This window comes from Cetorhinus maximus, chromosome 1 (genome assembly GCF_964194155.1).
Source record: "Cetorhinus maximus chromosome 1, sCetMax3.hap1.1, whole genome shotgun sequence".
Lineage (NCBI taxonomy): Eukaryota > Metazoa > Chordata > Chondrichthyes > Lamniformes > Cetorhinidae > Cetorhinus > Cetorhinus maximus.
The window spans coordinates 189,736,087-189,748,591 of NC_135879.1; the positions used below are offsets into that span (position 1 = coordinate 189,736,087).

Genomic DNA, 12,505 nt, shown 5'->3' on the forward strand with positions numbered 1-12,505 from the left:
TGGCCAGTAGAAACTTGAAATACATAGCTAAAACATACAAGATACAAGTCATAGGAAGTTATGACCAAACTGTGTAATCAATTCACACCTTGATATCTGTGTCCTGTTCTGATCATAAACACAAAGGAAAAATTCAAACACTGAAGGCAGTGGAGAGGAAAAACCAGGAAAAATGATCTGAATAATGAAAAAAAAGACTGGAAAAATCTGGAGTTTTTCATCCTTGAAATGAAGTGACCAAAAGGCGATCTTAAGAGGTAGGGAAAAACAAACCTGTACTTATTTAGTACCTTCACAACTCAGGATAGTCCAAAGCACTTCACAAATAAATTGCTTTTGACATGTAGTCATTGCTATATTGTAGGAAAACACATCAGCCAAATTACACAGTGAGCTCCCATAAAACAGCAATAAGATAAGCGACCAGGTAACCAGTCACTGGTGGAAAGATATACATCAGCCAGAATGCTGGAAAAATTCCTGTTCTTCAAATGATTCTAAGGGATCTTATACATTCGCAGGGGGACATACATAGCATTAGTTTAGCATCTCATCCAAAAGATGGCTCCTCTAACAGTCCAGCATTGTCAATTCTGCACTAAAGTTAGAAAATTATATAGGAAAGGGCAAATCTTTAAACTGCATAAAGACAAGAGAAAACATGTTCAAATTATTAAAGGCAGATGATCACAAATTAGTTCTTCACACAAAGAACAAATATAGGGAATTAAGTCCTGGGCACAGCAGTGGAAACAAGTACCTTAGAACCAATTTTATGTTGCAATAGTAGGATTTTAGGTTTATTTGCATAGATAAACACAAGCAGTTCTCCTAATCAAAATAGAAATAACTGCTGGAGACTTGAACCATTTAGAGTTCAGCATCTTAGTCAGTCTCTGCTGTTTAAGATATCAATTCCTAAACAGCAGCAAATATTTTCAATCAAGAGGATAGAGTATAATTTAGAGAAGTTTCCTTCATTTTGCAGACCTACATCTAGGCTACGCAGCACTGAGTTGCTATGTTGTCAGAGCTGTCAACCTTTTAAACGAGACATTACATTAAACCCAATCTGCCCTCAAGTGGGCCTAAACCACTCTATGGCACTATCTGAAGCAATGAGGGGAGTTCTCTTGGTGTCCTGGCAAACTTTTATCCCTCGAATAATTATCTAGTGATTTACTGCATTCCTTTTTTTTAAACAAAGGATCATGCTGTGCATAAATTAACTGCTGGATTTCCCTACAGTGCACTGACAGCACCTCAGAAGTACTTTATTAGCTGAAACACTCAGGGACATCCTGCAATCATGAAAGATGCTATATAAGTCCTCTCCAAGATCTTTGATTGAATGAACAAGTTATTGAAATGTAGGCAACATTTTGGTAGGGTGGTGTCAGGAATGGGACTTAAAGTGTACCTTTCGTGGAGACATCTTTTGTTTTGCAGGGGACAGAAGTAGGATAGTCAGGCCTTCTGGTGCCATGTATTCCCAGTAATTAACCAGTATGATCCACAATATCCAACTGTTGATTTCTCACCTGGTGCTGATTTTGTAATTTTCATTGCTGGAAATTATTCTGTAAGTTAGTAAATCTCCAGTGCGGTCCAGCTCTACTTTCCAGTCATTTTTAGTTTCAAACATTATGGTCGAAGGCTCCTCTTCTATTCCTAAAGGACCCACTGAAAAGAAAACAACTTCTCATTGACTGAGACACAAACTTTTGCAAACTAAATACCTCCGTGTACATAACCCATCACTTACCCCATGTACAATTTAATTGCTATGGATAGACAGATATTAGCATGGAAAGTGCTGTGGAATTCACTCAACAAGTAAGTGTTTTTTTAAAAAAAGAAATAAAAAGTGAGAAATGGATTAAGATGCAAGGAGCTGTCAAAAGGTTTCAAAGCCATTAGATTTAGCATGATCCAAAGGAAGCAACGTTTATATATAAAGGAACAACAGGCAGTGTTATTTGTGACTGAATGAAAATTAAACAAAGAAAGTTCATCAAAGCAAGTTGCCTCCAGTTAATTTGCAAATAGAACTGTAGCCCAGTGTGCACACTTCATACCTTTGCACAAATTTTTTGTTTTATTTCGGTCATGCGTTGTTGGCTAGGCCAGAATTTATTGCCCATCCGTAATTGCCCTTGAGAAGATGGTGGCGAGCAACCTTCTTAAACTGCTGCAGTCCATGAGGTGCAGTTATACCCACAGTGATGTTAGGGAGGGAGTTCCAGGATTCTGACCTAGCAACAGTGAAGGAATGGCAATATATTTCCAAGTTTGGACAGCGAGTGGCTTGGAGGGGAACTTCCAGGTGATGGTGCACCCGTGTGTGTGCTGCCCTTATCCTTCTAGATGGTACAGGTCGTGGGTTTGGAAGGTGCTGTCTAAGCTAGGCTTGGTGAGTTCCTGTAGTGCATCTTGTAAATGGTGCACACTGCTGCCACTGAGAGTCAGTGGTGGAGGGAGTGAATGTTTGTGGGTGGGGTGTCAATCAAGCAAATTGCTTTGTCCTGGATGGTGTCAAGCTTCTGAAGTGTTGTTGGAGCTGCACTCATCCAGACAAGTGGACAGTAATCCATCACATGCCTGACCTGTGCCTTGTAGATGGTAGACAGGCTTTGGGAAGTCAGGTGGTGAGTTATTCGCCACAGAATTCCCAGCCTCTGACCCTGCTCTTGTAGTCACAGTATTTATGTGGCTAGTCCAGTTCAGTTTCTGGTCAATGGTAACCCCGCTCAGGCTGTTGATAGAGGGGGATTCAGCAATGGTAATGACATTGAATGTCAAGGGACAATGGTTAGATTGTCTCTTTTTGGAGATGGTCATTGCCTGGCACTTGTGTGGCACAAATGTTACTTGCCATTTGTCAGCCCAAGCCTGAATATTATCCAGGTCTTGTTGCATTTGGACATGGACTGCTTCTGTATCTGAGGAGTCGCTAACGTTGCTGAACATTGGGGATGTTTGTTGATGATTGCACATTGGAAGGAAGGTCATTGATGAAGCAGCTGAAAATGTTTTTCTTTTAATTAATTCATGGGATGTGGGCATCGCTGGCTAGGCAAGCATTTACTGTCCATCCCAAATTGTCATTGTTCAGGGGGAATGTAAGAGTCAACCACATTGCTGTGGGTCTGGAGTCACATGTAGGCCAGACTAGGTAGGGACAGCAGATTTCCTTCCCTAAAGGACATTAGTGAGCCAAATGGGTTTTTACAATGGTTTTGTGGTCATCATTAGACTTTTAATTCCAGATTTTTATTGAATTCAAATTCTACCATCTGCCGTGACAGGATTCAAACCCAGGTCCCCAGAGCATTACTCTAGGTCCCTGGATTACTAGTCCAGAGGCAATACCACTATTCCATTGCCTCCCCTGGTTGGGCCGAGGCCTCTAACCTGAGGAACACCTTACAGTGATGTCCTGCCGAGATGACTGACCTCCAACAACCACAACCATCTTCCTTTGTGCTAGGTATGAATCCAATCAACAGTTTTACCCCGGTTCCCATTGAGTCCAGTTTTGCTGGGGCTCCTTGATGCCACACTCAGTCAAATGCAGCCTTGGTGTTAAGGACTGTCACTTTCACCTCACCTCAGGAGTTCAGCTCTTTGGTCCATGATTGAACCAAGGCTGTAATGAGGTCAAGAGCTGAGTGGACCTGGTGGAACCCAAACTGGGCATCAGTGAGCAGGTTATTGCTAAGTAAGCGCTGCTTGATTGCACTGTTGATGACCCCTCCATCACTTTACTGATGATCGAGAGTAGACTGATGGGACAGTAATTGGCTAGGTTGAATTTGTCCTGCTTTGTGTGTACAGGACATACCGGGGCAATTTTCCACATAGGTAGATTCCAGTGTCATGGCTGTACTGGAACAGCTTGGCTAGGGGCGCAGCAAGTTCTGGAGCTAGTCTTCAGTACTATTGCCAGAATATTGTCAGGGCCCATAGCCTTTGCACTATCCAGTGCCTTAGGCCGTTCCTTGAGATCATGTGGAGTGAATCGAGTTGGCTGAAAACTGGCATCTGTGACTGGACCTCTGGAGGAGGCCGAAATGGATCATCCACTCAGCACTTCTGGCTGAAGATTGTAGCAAATGCTTCAGCCTTATCTTTTGCACTGATGTGCTGGGCTCCCCCATCATTGATGATGGGGATATTTGCACGGCCTCCTCCTCCTCCAGGGAGTCTTTTAATTGTCCACCACCATTCACGACTGGATGTGGCAGGACTACAGAGTTTAGATCTGATCCATTGGTTATGGAATTGCTTGGTTCTCTCAGTTGCTTGCTGCCTAGGCTGTTTGGCATGCAGTAGTCCTGTGTTGTAGCTTCACCAGGTTGACACCTCATTTTCAGGTATGCCTAGTGCTGCTACTGGCATGCCTTCCTGCACTTTTCATTGAACCATGGTTGATTCCCTGGCTTGGAGGTAATGGTAGAGTGGGGGATGTGTCAGGAGGCCATGAGGTTACAGATTGCGGTTGAGTACAATTCTGCTGCTGCTGCTGATGATGGCCCACAGAGCCTCGTGGATGCCAAGTCTGCAGTTGTTAGATCTGTTCTAAATCTATCCCCTTTAGCAGCGGTAGTGACACACAACACGTTGGATGGTATTGTGGGAGACAGTGACCTAGTGCTACTGTTGCCAGACTAGTAATCCAGGAGAATCAGGGTAATGACTCTGGGGATCCGGATTCAAATTGCACCATGGCAGATGGTAGAATTTGAATGCAATGAAAATCTGGAATTAGAAGTTTAGTGATGACCATGAAACCATTGTCGATTGTCCAAAAAACCCATCTGGTTCACTAATGTAAGCAGAGGAAATTTGCCGTCCTTACCTGATCTGGCCCACATGTGACTCCAGACCTACAGCAAATGTGGTTGATTATTAAATGCCCTCTGAAAAGGCCAAGAAAGCTAACTCAGTAATGTCAAACTGCCAGAAGTCTAAAAGGAAAGAAACTGGATGTATCATCCGGCATCTACCCAGGCACCAGAAACAACAACAGCAAACTCAGCCCTGTCAACCCTGCAAAGTCCTCCTTCCTATCATCTGGAAGCTTGTACCAAAATTGGAAGAACTGTCTCACAGACCAGTCAAGCAACAGCCCTACATAGACATGCTCTCAGAATCATACCTTACAGATAATGTCCCAGACATCACCACCAACATCCCTGGGTATGTCCTGTCCCAGCAGCAGAACAGACCCAGCAGAGGTGAATCTGTACTCCATATTGAACATTCCTTGTAGGAAACACAGAGGGCGGCAAGGGCGCAGAATGAACTCTGGGTGGGGGACCCAGTGTCCATCACCAAGAGTGGATTGGTAGCACCTGTACAGACCAAGCTGCCAAGTCCTAAAGGACATAGCTGCTAGACTGGGTCTGTGGCTGGTGGTGAGGAAGCCAACAAGAGAGAAAACATGTATGCAGCATGGGTCATCAATATCAAGAGCAGCAACAATATAATGCAGTGTTAGTTTGCATGTGCCCTACAGGTGATCTCACTGCGACTATTAAACAAACCAAACAGCACAAATTTTAGTTTAACAGCATCATGCAATATAGTTAATTGACAGGAAAATATCCCATTAGTTATTTATAACACTGTGCAGACAATAACACCGATTTCAGTGACTTCCTCATTAATGTGTTCTGCGCATTGCACCAAATGACTTCTGCACTTCTAAATAAGAGTCAAATTGAACTCGAAACATTAATTTGGTTTCTCTCTCCACAGATGCTGCCAGGCCTGCTGAGTTTTTCCAGCACTTTCACTTTTTATGTCAGTATGTGTGGGTTTTCTCTCAACTCAAAGTTCTACAGAACTTGCTCAATACTGTTAGAAATGGCTCGTCAGAAAATCCAAAAGGATTAAAAATATAATTAAAAGCTTTGGTGCTTTCTAATGAATACCATTATTAATACAGCAACATTCTTTTTGCTGTTGCAGAGTGCATTATTTTAATCTTTCCCAAATAAATTATTACTCTAATATTGCAGAGCTGAACCTTTTGTAAACATTAGGAGCGGCAAAAATGGCCCGATTAAAATTCTGCAATTTAAAAAAAAGGCCACTAGGAATTGACACAGTTGTTATATTTAACATATCTATCATGCGAAGATGGACAGTGCTTCTATTTTGTCAGATAAATCTTAGCTAAAAAGAGCAAAGTAAAATCTCTTAACCGTTTAGGCCTGTGAATTTGATGCCGCAGGAAGCCCTAATTATTTATAATAGGTGTACAAAAGATTTCTTCCATCAACAGAAATGCCATTCTGCGGATCTCGCCTGGCGCTGGTCTGTCAAGAATATTCATTTTATTTTAATGTAGTTTAAGTTCAAAAACTCGACTATTTATTTGATTCCATTTCAATCGAAACCTTAGACTAGTTTTGATTCCAGCTGTTTTAACCACCCCTCCCCAAAGGATACCTGCACAATCTGAGAGCCCAAGAAATCTTTGCTGCTTTGCCTCTTGTCCATCTCTAGATCACCATGGCCAATGAGATTATAGACGGAGGTTTTATTTCCAATCCTCCTTCTGGCTCTCTTTCTCCCCACCCCCATCCCACTCTGCCCTGGCCTCACCATCTCTAAATGCACATCCTATTTCCTGATCACCCCCGTTTCCTTTTTTATCCCCATAGGTCGAATGCATAAATCCCAGAGTAATTGATTTAAACAGATAAATAATCTATATTCACTGTAGGTTGAAGAATTTGAGGCCACTGCACAAGTGGGAGAAGCAGGATCGTCACTGGAGGAGCAACTCTGTCTTTCCCGCGCCTGCTATCCTCCAATCACTGCTCTGCTGTCAGGCTGACCTTTTGGCACCATCATGCTTAACTGGCTTAAAAAAACAACAACAAAGCCACCCAAAGGTCGGGAGCAGCAGCTCAGCTCCTCAGTGAAACTGACCTGCAAGACAGGCTGTGAGGCTGACAGTTCCAATTCTTTTTTTAAGCCGGTTTTTCAGGTCTGCAGCTCTGCCTCTGGCTGCTCAGGCTGGGCGAACTCAACACCAAGCCCAAGCCTCACCTAGCCCCCAGGCGTTTTGTACTAGATGCATCCCCCTCCCCCAGGCCCTGCTGCCCACACAGGAAACCCATAGGACACAACATGGGATATCAATTTGGGGGTACTGGTGGATAGATCACTGAAGCCTTCAATACACACTGCAGTGGCAGGTAAAGACAGCAAGTAGGACTGTAGGCCATATAACTATAGGGGGAAGGCACAAATCTCAAGAGGCCAAGCCATTTGAACAGAACGCTGGTCCAGCACCACCTGGAGTAGTGTGTGCAATTTTCTTTACTGTATAAATGAGTCATTGGTGAGGGAGCATTGATAGCACCCAAATTATTGGGAAAAACTGCAGAAACTGGGAACCTTTACAATGGGAAGGACCAAGAATGATCTTATAAAAGTATTCAAGATTCCAAAGGGTATGGACAGGATAAATATCAATGTGTTTAATATACAATCACAGATTCTACAGGAGGCATAATCTCAAATTTAGAAGAAGGGTGAGAAGACAGTTTAATTTATGCAGATGGTGACGAGTGGATGTGACGGCTTGCTATGGGAGACAATGGGCAGGGGTCAATTTTATTTTCCCCCCATCAGCAAATTGAATAAATACCGGCAAAGAAAAATGATAGTGGGGGACTTGACAAGCATTGTGGGGTGTGATGTGACATTTCCTAGACACTGGAACCAGGCAAATGGTCTACAACAGTCTTTTCTGGTCTTATACATTCTCTTGTATACACCCACATTTTAAGAGTGTGGAAATTTTTTATACAAGAGAAGGGCTATCTATACTGAGGATATGAATAGCACACATGCACACTTTTAGCCTCCAAAGTCACCAAGTACTTTCAGGTCAGGTCAAAGTGCCTTGGAGAAACATCCCTTACTACAGCAGTGAGAAGGTCCCATGTCCCATAACAATCACCCTTGTTACATTGAAGCAAGATCATTAATATAGTCTTAATTAATACATAATTATGGACGTTGAAACTTAAGCAGAGATAGATACCATTTGACTGGTGCCAACACTTTGTTGCATCCTTTAATATTCTTCCTTTTCTAAATATATGTCCAATTCGTTGTTTAAGGGTTAATAATTTGAATCAGTAGCCTCTGCAGTAAACCAACTGATGATTTATTAACCTTCTGAACTTTCTTTTTCCTGAAACTTTCCTCATGCCCCTCATTAACAATTTTGATGATCTCTAGAGATACCTTCTTCAACATATAGGTTTCTGAAAAGGGCACACATTTCAGTCCTTCATAACTTAATTATGAGTCTTGGCTTTTGGCATCATTCCACCAAATGGTCCCAGCTTGGTCATGCAGAGGCAATTTTAACAGGACCAGGCTGGGTACATTCAAACTCAGGCCACAAAAATGAAAGGACAAGGGAAACTGGCTGCAACAATGGCCAGAACATACAAGAATACTTTCAAGGTCAAGCATCTGTTACAGTAATTCACAAATGAATCAAAGCAAAAGAAAAGAGGAGGGAGAACAGAGGATTTATGTGGCATTACCTTTAAGACCACCTGCTGCACCAACATAAGAGAAAGCAAACAAACATTTTAAAGATGTTGGATTCAAACAATGGTGAACTATCCCCCGGATCAGCTGAAGGAAAAAGAAAGAAAAGGAGTTGTCAATACATGTGTTAAATTTTAATGTCTTTTATTTGGTGTTGGGGGCAGGGGTTGGAGGTTGAGGGGTCGATAAGTGGGAAAAAGGTTAACGATTAATTTATCCATTTTCACCTCAGCGGGTAAGATACATACACAAAATGATCAGAGGCTCAATTTCCCAAAATCTCTCCCTTCCCCCACCTCCCCACTTTGCTCTCACAAATCTGACCCCCCAGCTCTCCCAACTCTACCTCCCACCCAGCATGCAGTCTGGGGTCACAGCAATTTTCAAGCCTCAAAACAGGGTCACAGTTGGAAAAAGCTTGGGAAGTTTCTTTGGGAACTGCTCCCATCAGCAATCAATCTATTTTTGGCTCTCCCCTAATCACCTTAGTACCCCACTTCACTATTTATAATTTGTAATACTCTACAGCAAGGTCTGTTGCAGTACATTAGTCATAGGTCATGTCAGCTCAGCCCAAAGTGTAAGAAGGCATATTTTAGTAGGAGAAAGTAGGTCACACTCTCTTTACAGAGTAAGTGTCTAAGGGCAGGGTTTTCCGTTTTGGGTCAGGACTAAGATTTCAGGGTCAAATGTGGGTCCCAATGCTGCACCATGTCAGGAGCAGTAACCAGACATGACTTTTGGCCAGGTTGGCCAATCAGTGGCCAGAGGACATCGAACTAAGGGCAGCGGGCAGGGTCGAGGCTGGAGATCCAATCGGAGGTGATGCCAAGGAGCTGCATCAAGTCATTGCAGGCAAGGAAGAGAGAGGAGAGAGAGAGCCTCCATCTTGAGCTGCCCTTTCAGCACATTTAAAATATTTGAAGAAAATAAAAAGTAATGGTACTAACTGCCAGACCACCACTGCGGAGGGGTTTCCCCTCCATAGGGCAGTCCAAGGGCACAGCTGTAATCAGGCAAGTGGGGGACTAAATGTTATCCTGGAGTGCTGGCCACTGTTCTGCCACCAGAAGTCCACCTCCAGGCAGCTGCTGTCCTACCGAAGCCTTGGGGGAACCAATGGAATTTTCCAGTCAGCCAGTCTCTGATCATTGGCCTTAACACTACCTTAACAAGCTATCCACTACCAGCAGGCAAGCAGCATTCCAACCCCAATCCAGCCTCCAGGAAAATAGCTCGAGGATAGGATGCCAGCCAGTGGCACAAAATTACATGCCTGCCCACCTCAGGTCTAGCCCCCATACCAGGGCTAAAATCCTACCTTAAGCATGATAGAGGGGCAATGCAAGTTAAAAAGGACATAAAAATGCAAACAGATTACAAGTCCATTTCTAGATGAATAGAATTTAAAAATCAGGGAAGCTATGTAAACTTGCATTGAATTTTGGTTAGACTCTCTTGGGAGTATTGTACAGAGTTCCAGTTTCCAGATTACAACAAGGTTTAGGGGCACTGGAGAAGGTGCTAAAATATTTGCAAGGATGATACCAGAACAGGGAGGGTATAACTAACAACTTGCATTTATATAACACCTTTAACATAGTTAAATGACTCCGGGTACTTCACAGGAGGGTTAAACCAAATTTGACCCTGAACCACACAAGCAGATAAGGGATTATCCAAGAAATGGATTTAAACATGAAGATGAGGTTTTAAATTGAGCGCGTTTGTAACTAGGATCCAATGTAGATCAGCAAATCCACAATGATGGAATAATGGGACTTTGTGTGGCACAAGATACCAGGAGCACTTTTGAATGAGCTGAAGTTTGTGAAGGGGAAAGGATGGGAGGCCAACCAGGAAAGCACTGGAATAGTTGAATCTGGAGGTGACAGGAGGTGACATAGGCATTTAAAAGAAAAATAGTACGCGGTGTCACCGGTCAGCTGTCATTTATTAACCAGATTGAACGAGGCTTTGATTTACAATGAAAAGTATATGCGCACGAGCGAGAGAGCGAGCATTTTTTTATTCATTTACAGGATGTGGGCATCGCTGGTTGGGCCAGCATTTCTTGCCCATCCCTAATTGCCCTCGGGAAGGTGATGGTGAGCTGCCTTCTTCAACCGCTACAGTCCATGTGGTGTAGGTGCACCCAGTGCTGTTAGGGAGGGAGTTCCAGGATTTGACCCAGCAGTGAAGGAACGGCAAAACAAAAATAAAAATGCCTGGAAAAACTCAGCAGGTCCAGCAGCATTTGCGGAGAGGAATACAGTTAACGTTTCGAGTCCGTATGACTCTTCAACAGAACTAAGTAAAAACAGAAAAGAGGTGAAATATAAGCTGGTTTAAGAGGGGGGTGGGACAGGTAGAGCTGGATAGAGGGCCAGTGATAGGTGGAGATAGCCAAAAGATGTCATAGACAAAAGGACAAAGAGGTGTTGACGGTGGTGATATTATCTAAGGAATGTGCTAATTAAGGGTAGAAAGCAGGACAAGCAAGGTACAGATAGCCCTAGTGGGGGTGGAGTGAAGGGAAGGGATCAAAATAGGCTAAAAGGTAGAGATAAAACAATGGATGGAAATACATTTAAAAATAATGGAAATAGGTGGGAAAAGAAAAATCTATATAAATTATTGGTAAAAAGGGGGGGAAAAATCGGAAAGGGGGTGCGGATAGAGGAGAGAGTTCATGATCTAAAATTGTTGAACTCAATATTCAGTCCGGAAGGCTGTAAAGTGTCTAGTCGGAAGATGAGGTGCTGTTCCTCCAGTTTGCGTTGAGCTTCACTGGAACAATGCAGCAGGCCAAGGACGGACATGTGGGCATGAGACCAGGGTGGAGTGTTGAAATGGCAAGTGACAGGGAGGTCTGGGTCATGCTTGCGGACAGACCGAAGGTGTTCTGCAAAGCGGTCACCCAGTCTGCGTTTGGTCTCTCCAACGTAGAGGAAACCGCATTGGGAGCAACGAATGCAGTAGACTAAATTGAGGGAAGTGCAAGTGAAATGCTGCTTCACTTGAAAGGAGTGTTTGGGCCCTTGGACAGTGAGGAGAGGGGAAGTAAAGGAGCAGGTGTTGCACCTTCTGTGGTTGCATGGGAAGGTGCCGTGGGAGGGGGTTGAGAGGTAGGGGGTGATGGAGGAGTGGACCAGGGTGTCCCGGAGGGAACGGTCCCTGTGGAATGCCGCCGGGGTGGGTGGGGGTGTGTGTGTGTGTGTGTGTGTGAGAGAGAAAGGAAGATGTGTTTGACGGTGGCATCATGCTGGAGTTGGCAGAAATGACGGAGGATGATTCTTTGAATGCGGAGGCTGGTGGGGTGATAAGTGAGAACCCTATCACAGTTCTGGGAGGGAGAGGAAGGTGTGAGGGCGGATGCGCCGGAGATGGGCCGGACATGGTTGAGGGCCCTGTCAACCACCGTGGGTGGAAAACCTCGGTTAAGGAAGAAGGAAGACATGTCAGAGGAACTGTTTTGGAAAGTAGCATCATCAGAACAGATGCAACGGAGGCGAAGGAACTGAGAGAATGGGATGGAGTCCTTACAGGAAGCAGGGTGTGAGGAGCTGTAGTCGAGGTAGCTGTGGGAGTCGGTAGGCTTGTAATGAATATTGGTAAACAGTCTATCACCAGAAATTGAGACAGAGAGGTCAAGGAAGGGAAGGGAAGTATCAGAGATGGACCATGTAAAAATGATGGAGGGGTGGAAATTGGAAGCAAAATTAATACATTTTTCCAGGTCCAGGCAAGAGCATGAAGCAGCACCGAAGCAATCATCAATGTACCGGAGAAAGAGTTGTGGGAGGGGGCCGGAGTAGAACTGGAACAAGGAATGTTCCACATACCCCATAAAGAGACAGGCATAACTGGGGCCCATGCGGGTACCCATAGCCACACCTTTTATTTGGAGGAAGTG

The 12,505-nt window shown here is 43.9% G+C and overlaps 1 protein-coding gene across 2 annotated transcripts in view; it reads right to left on the reverse strand.

Annotated features, from left to right (window-relative positions):
- mtmr12 (myotubularin related protein 12) overlaps nt 1–12,505 on the reverse strand; it is a 65,362-nt gene that overhangs the window by 40,311 nt on the left and 12,546 nt on the right. For both annotated transcript variants that reach the window (XM_078551206.1, XM_078551197.1), the window contains exons 5-6: nt 8,583–8,676; nt 1,542–1,683 (exon numbers count right to left, since the gene is read on the reverse strand). In XM_078551206.1, the coding sequence (XP_078407332.1) occupies nt 1,542–1,683; nt 8,583–8,676 (236 nt within the window). The remainder of the gene's footprint in view (nt 1–1,541; nt 1,684–8,582; nt 8,677–12,505) is intronic.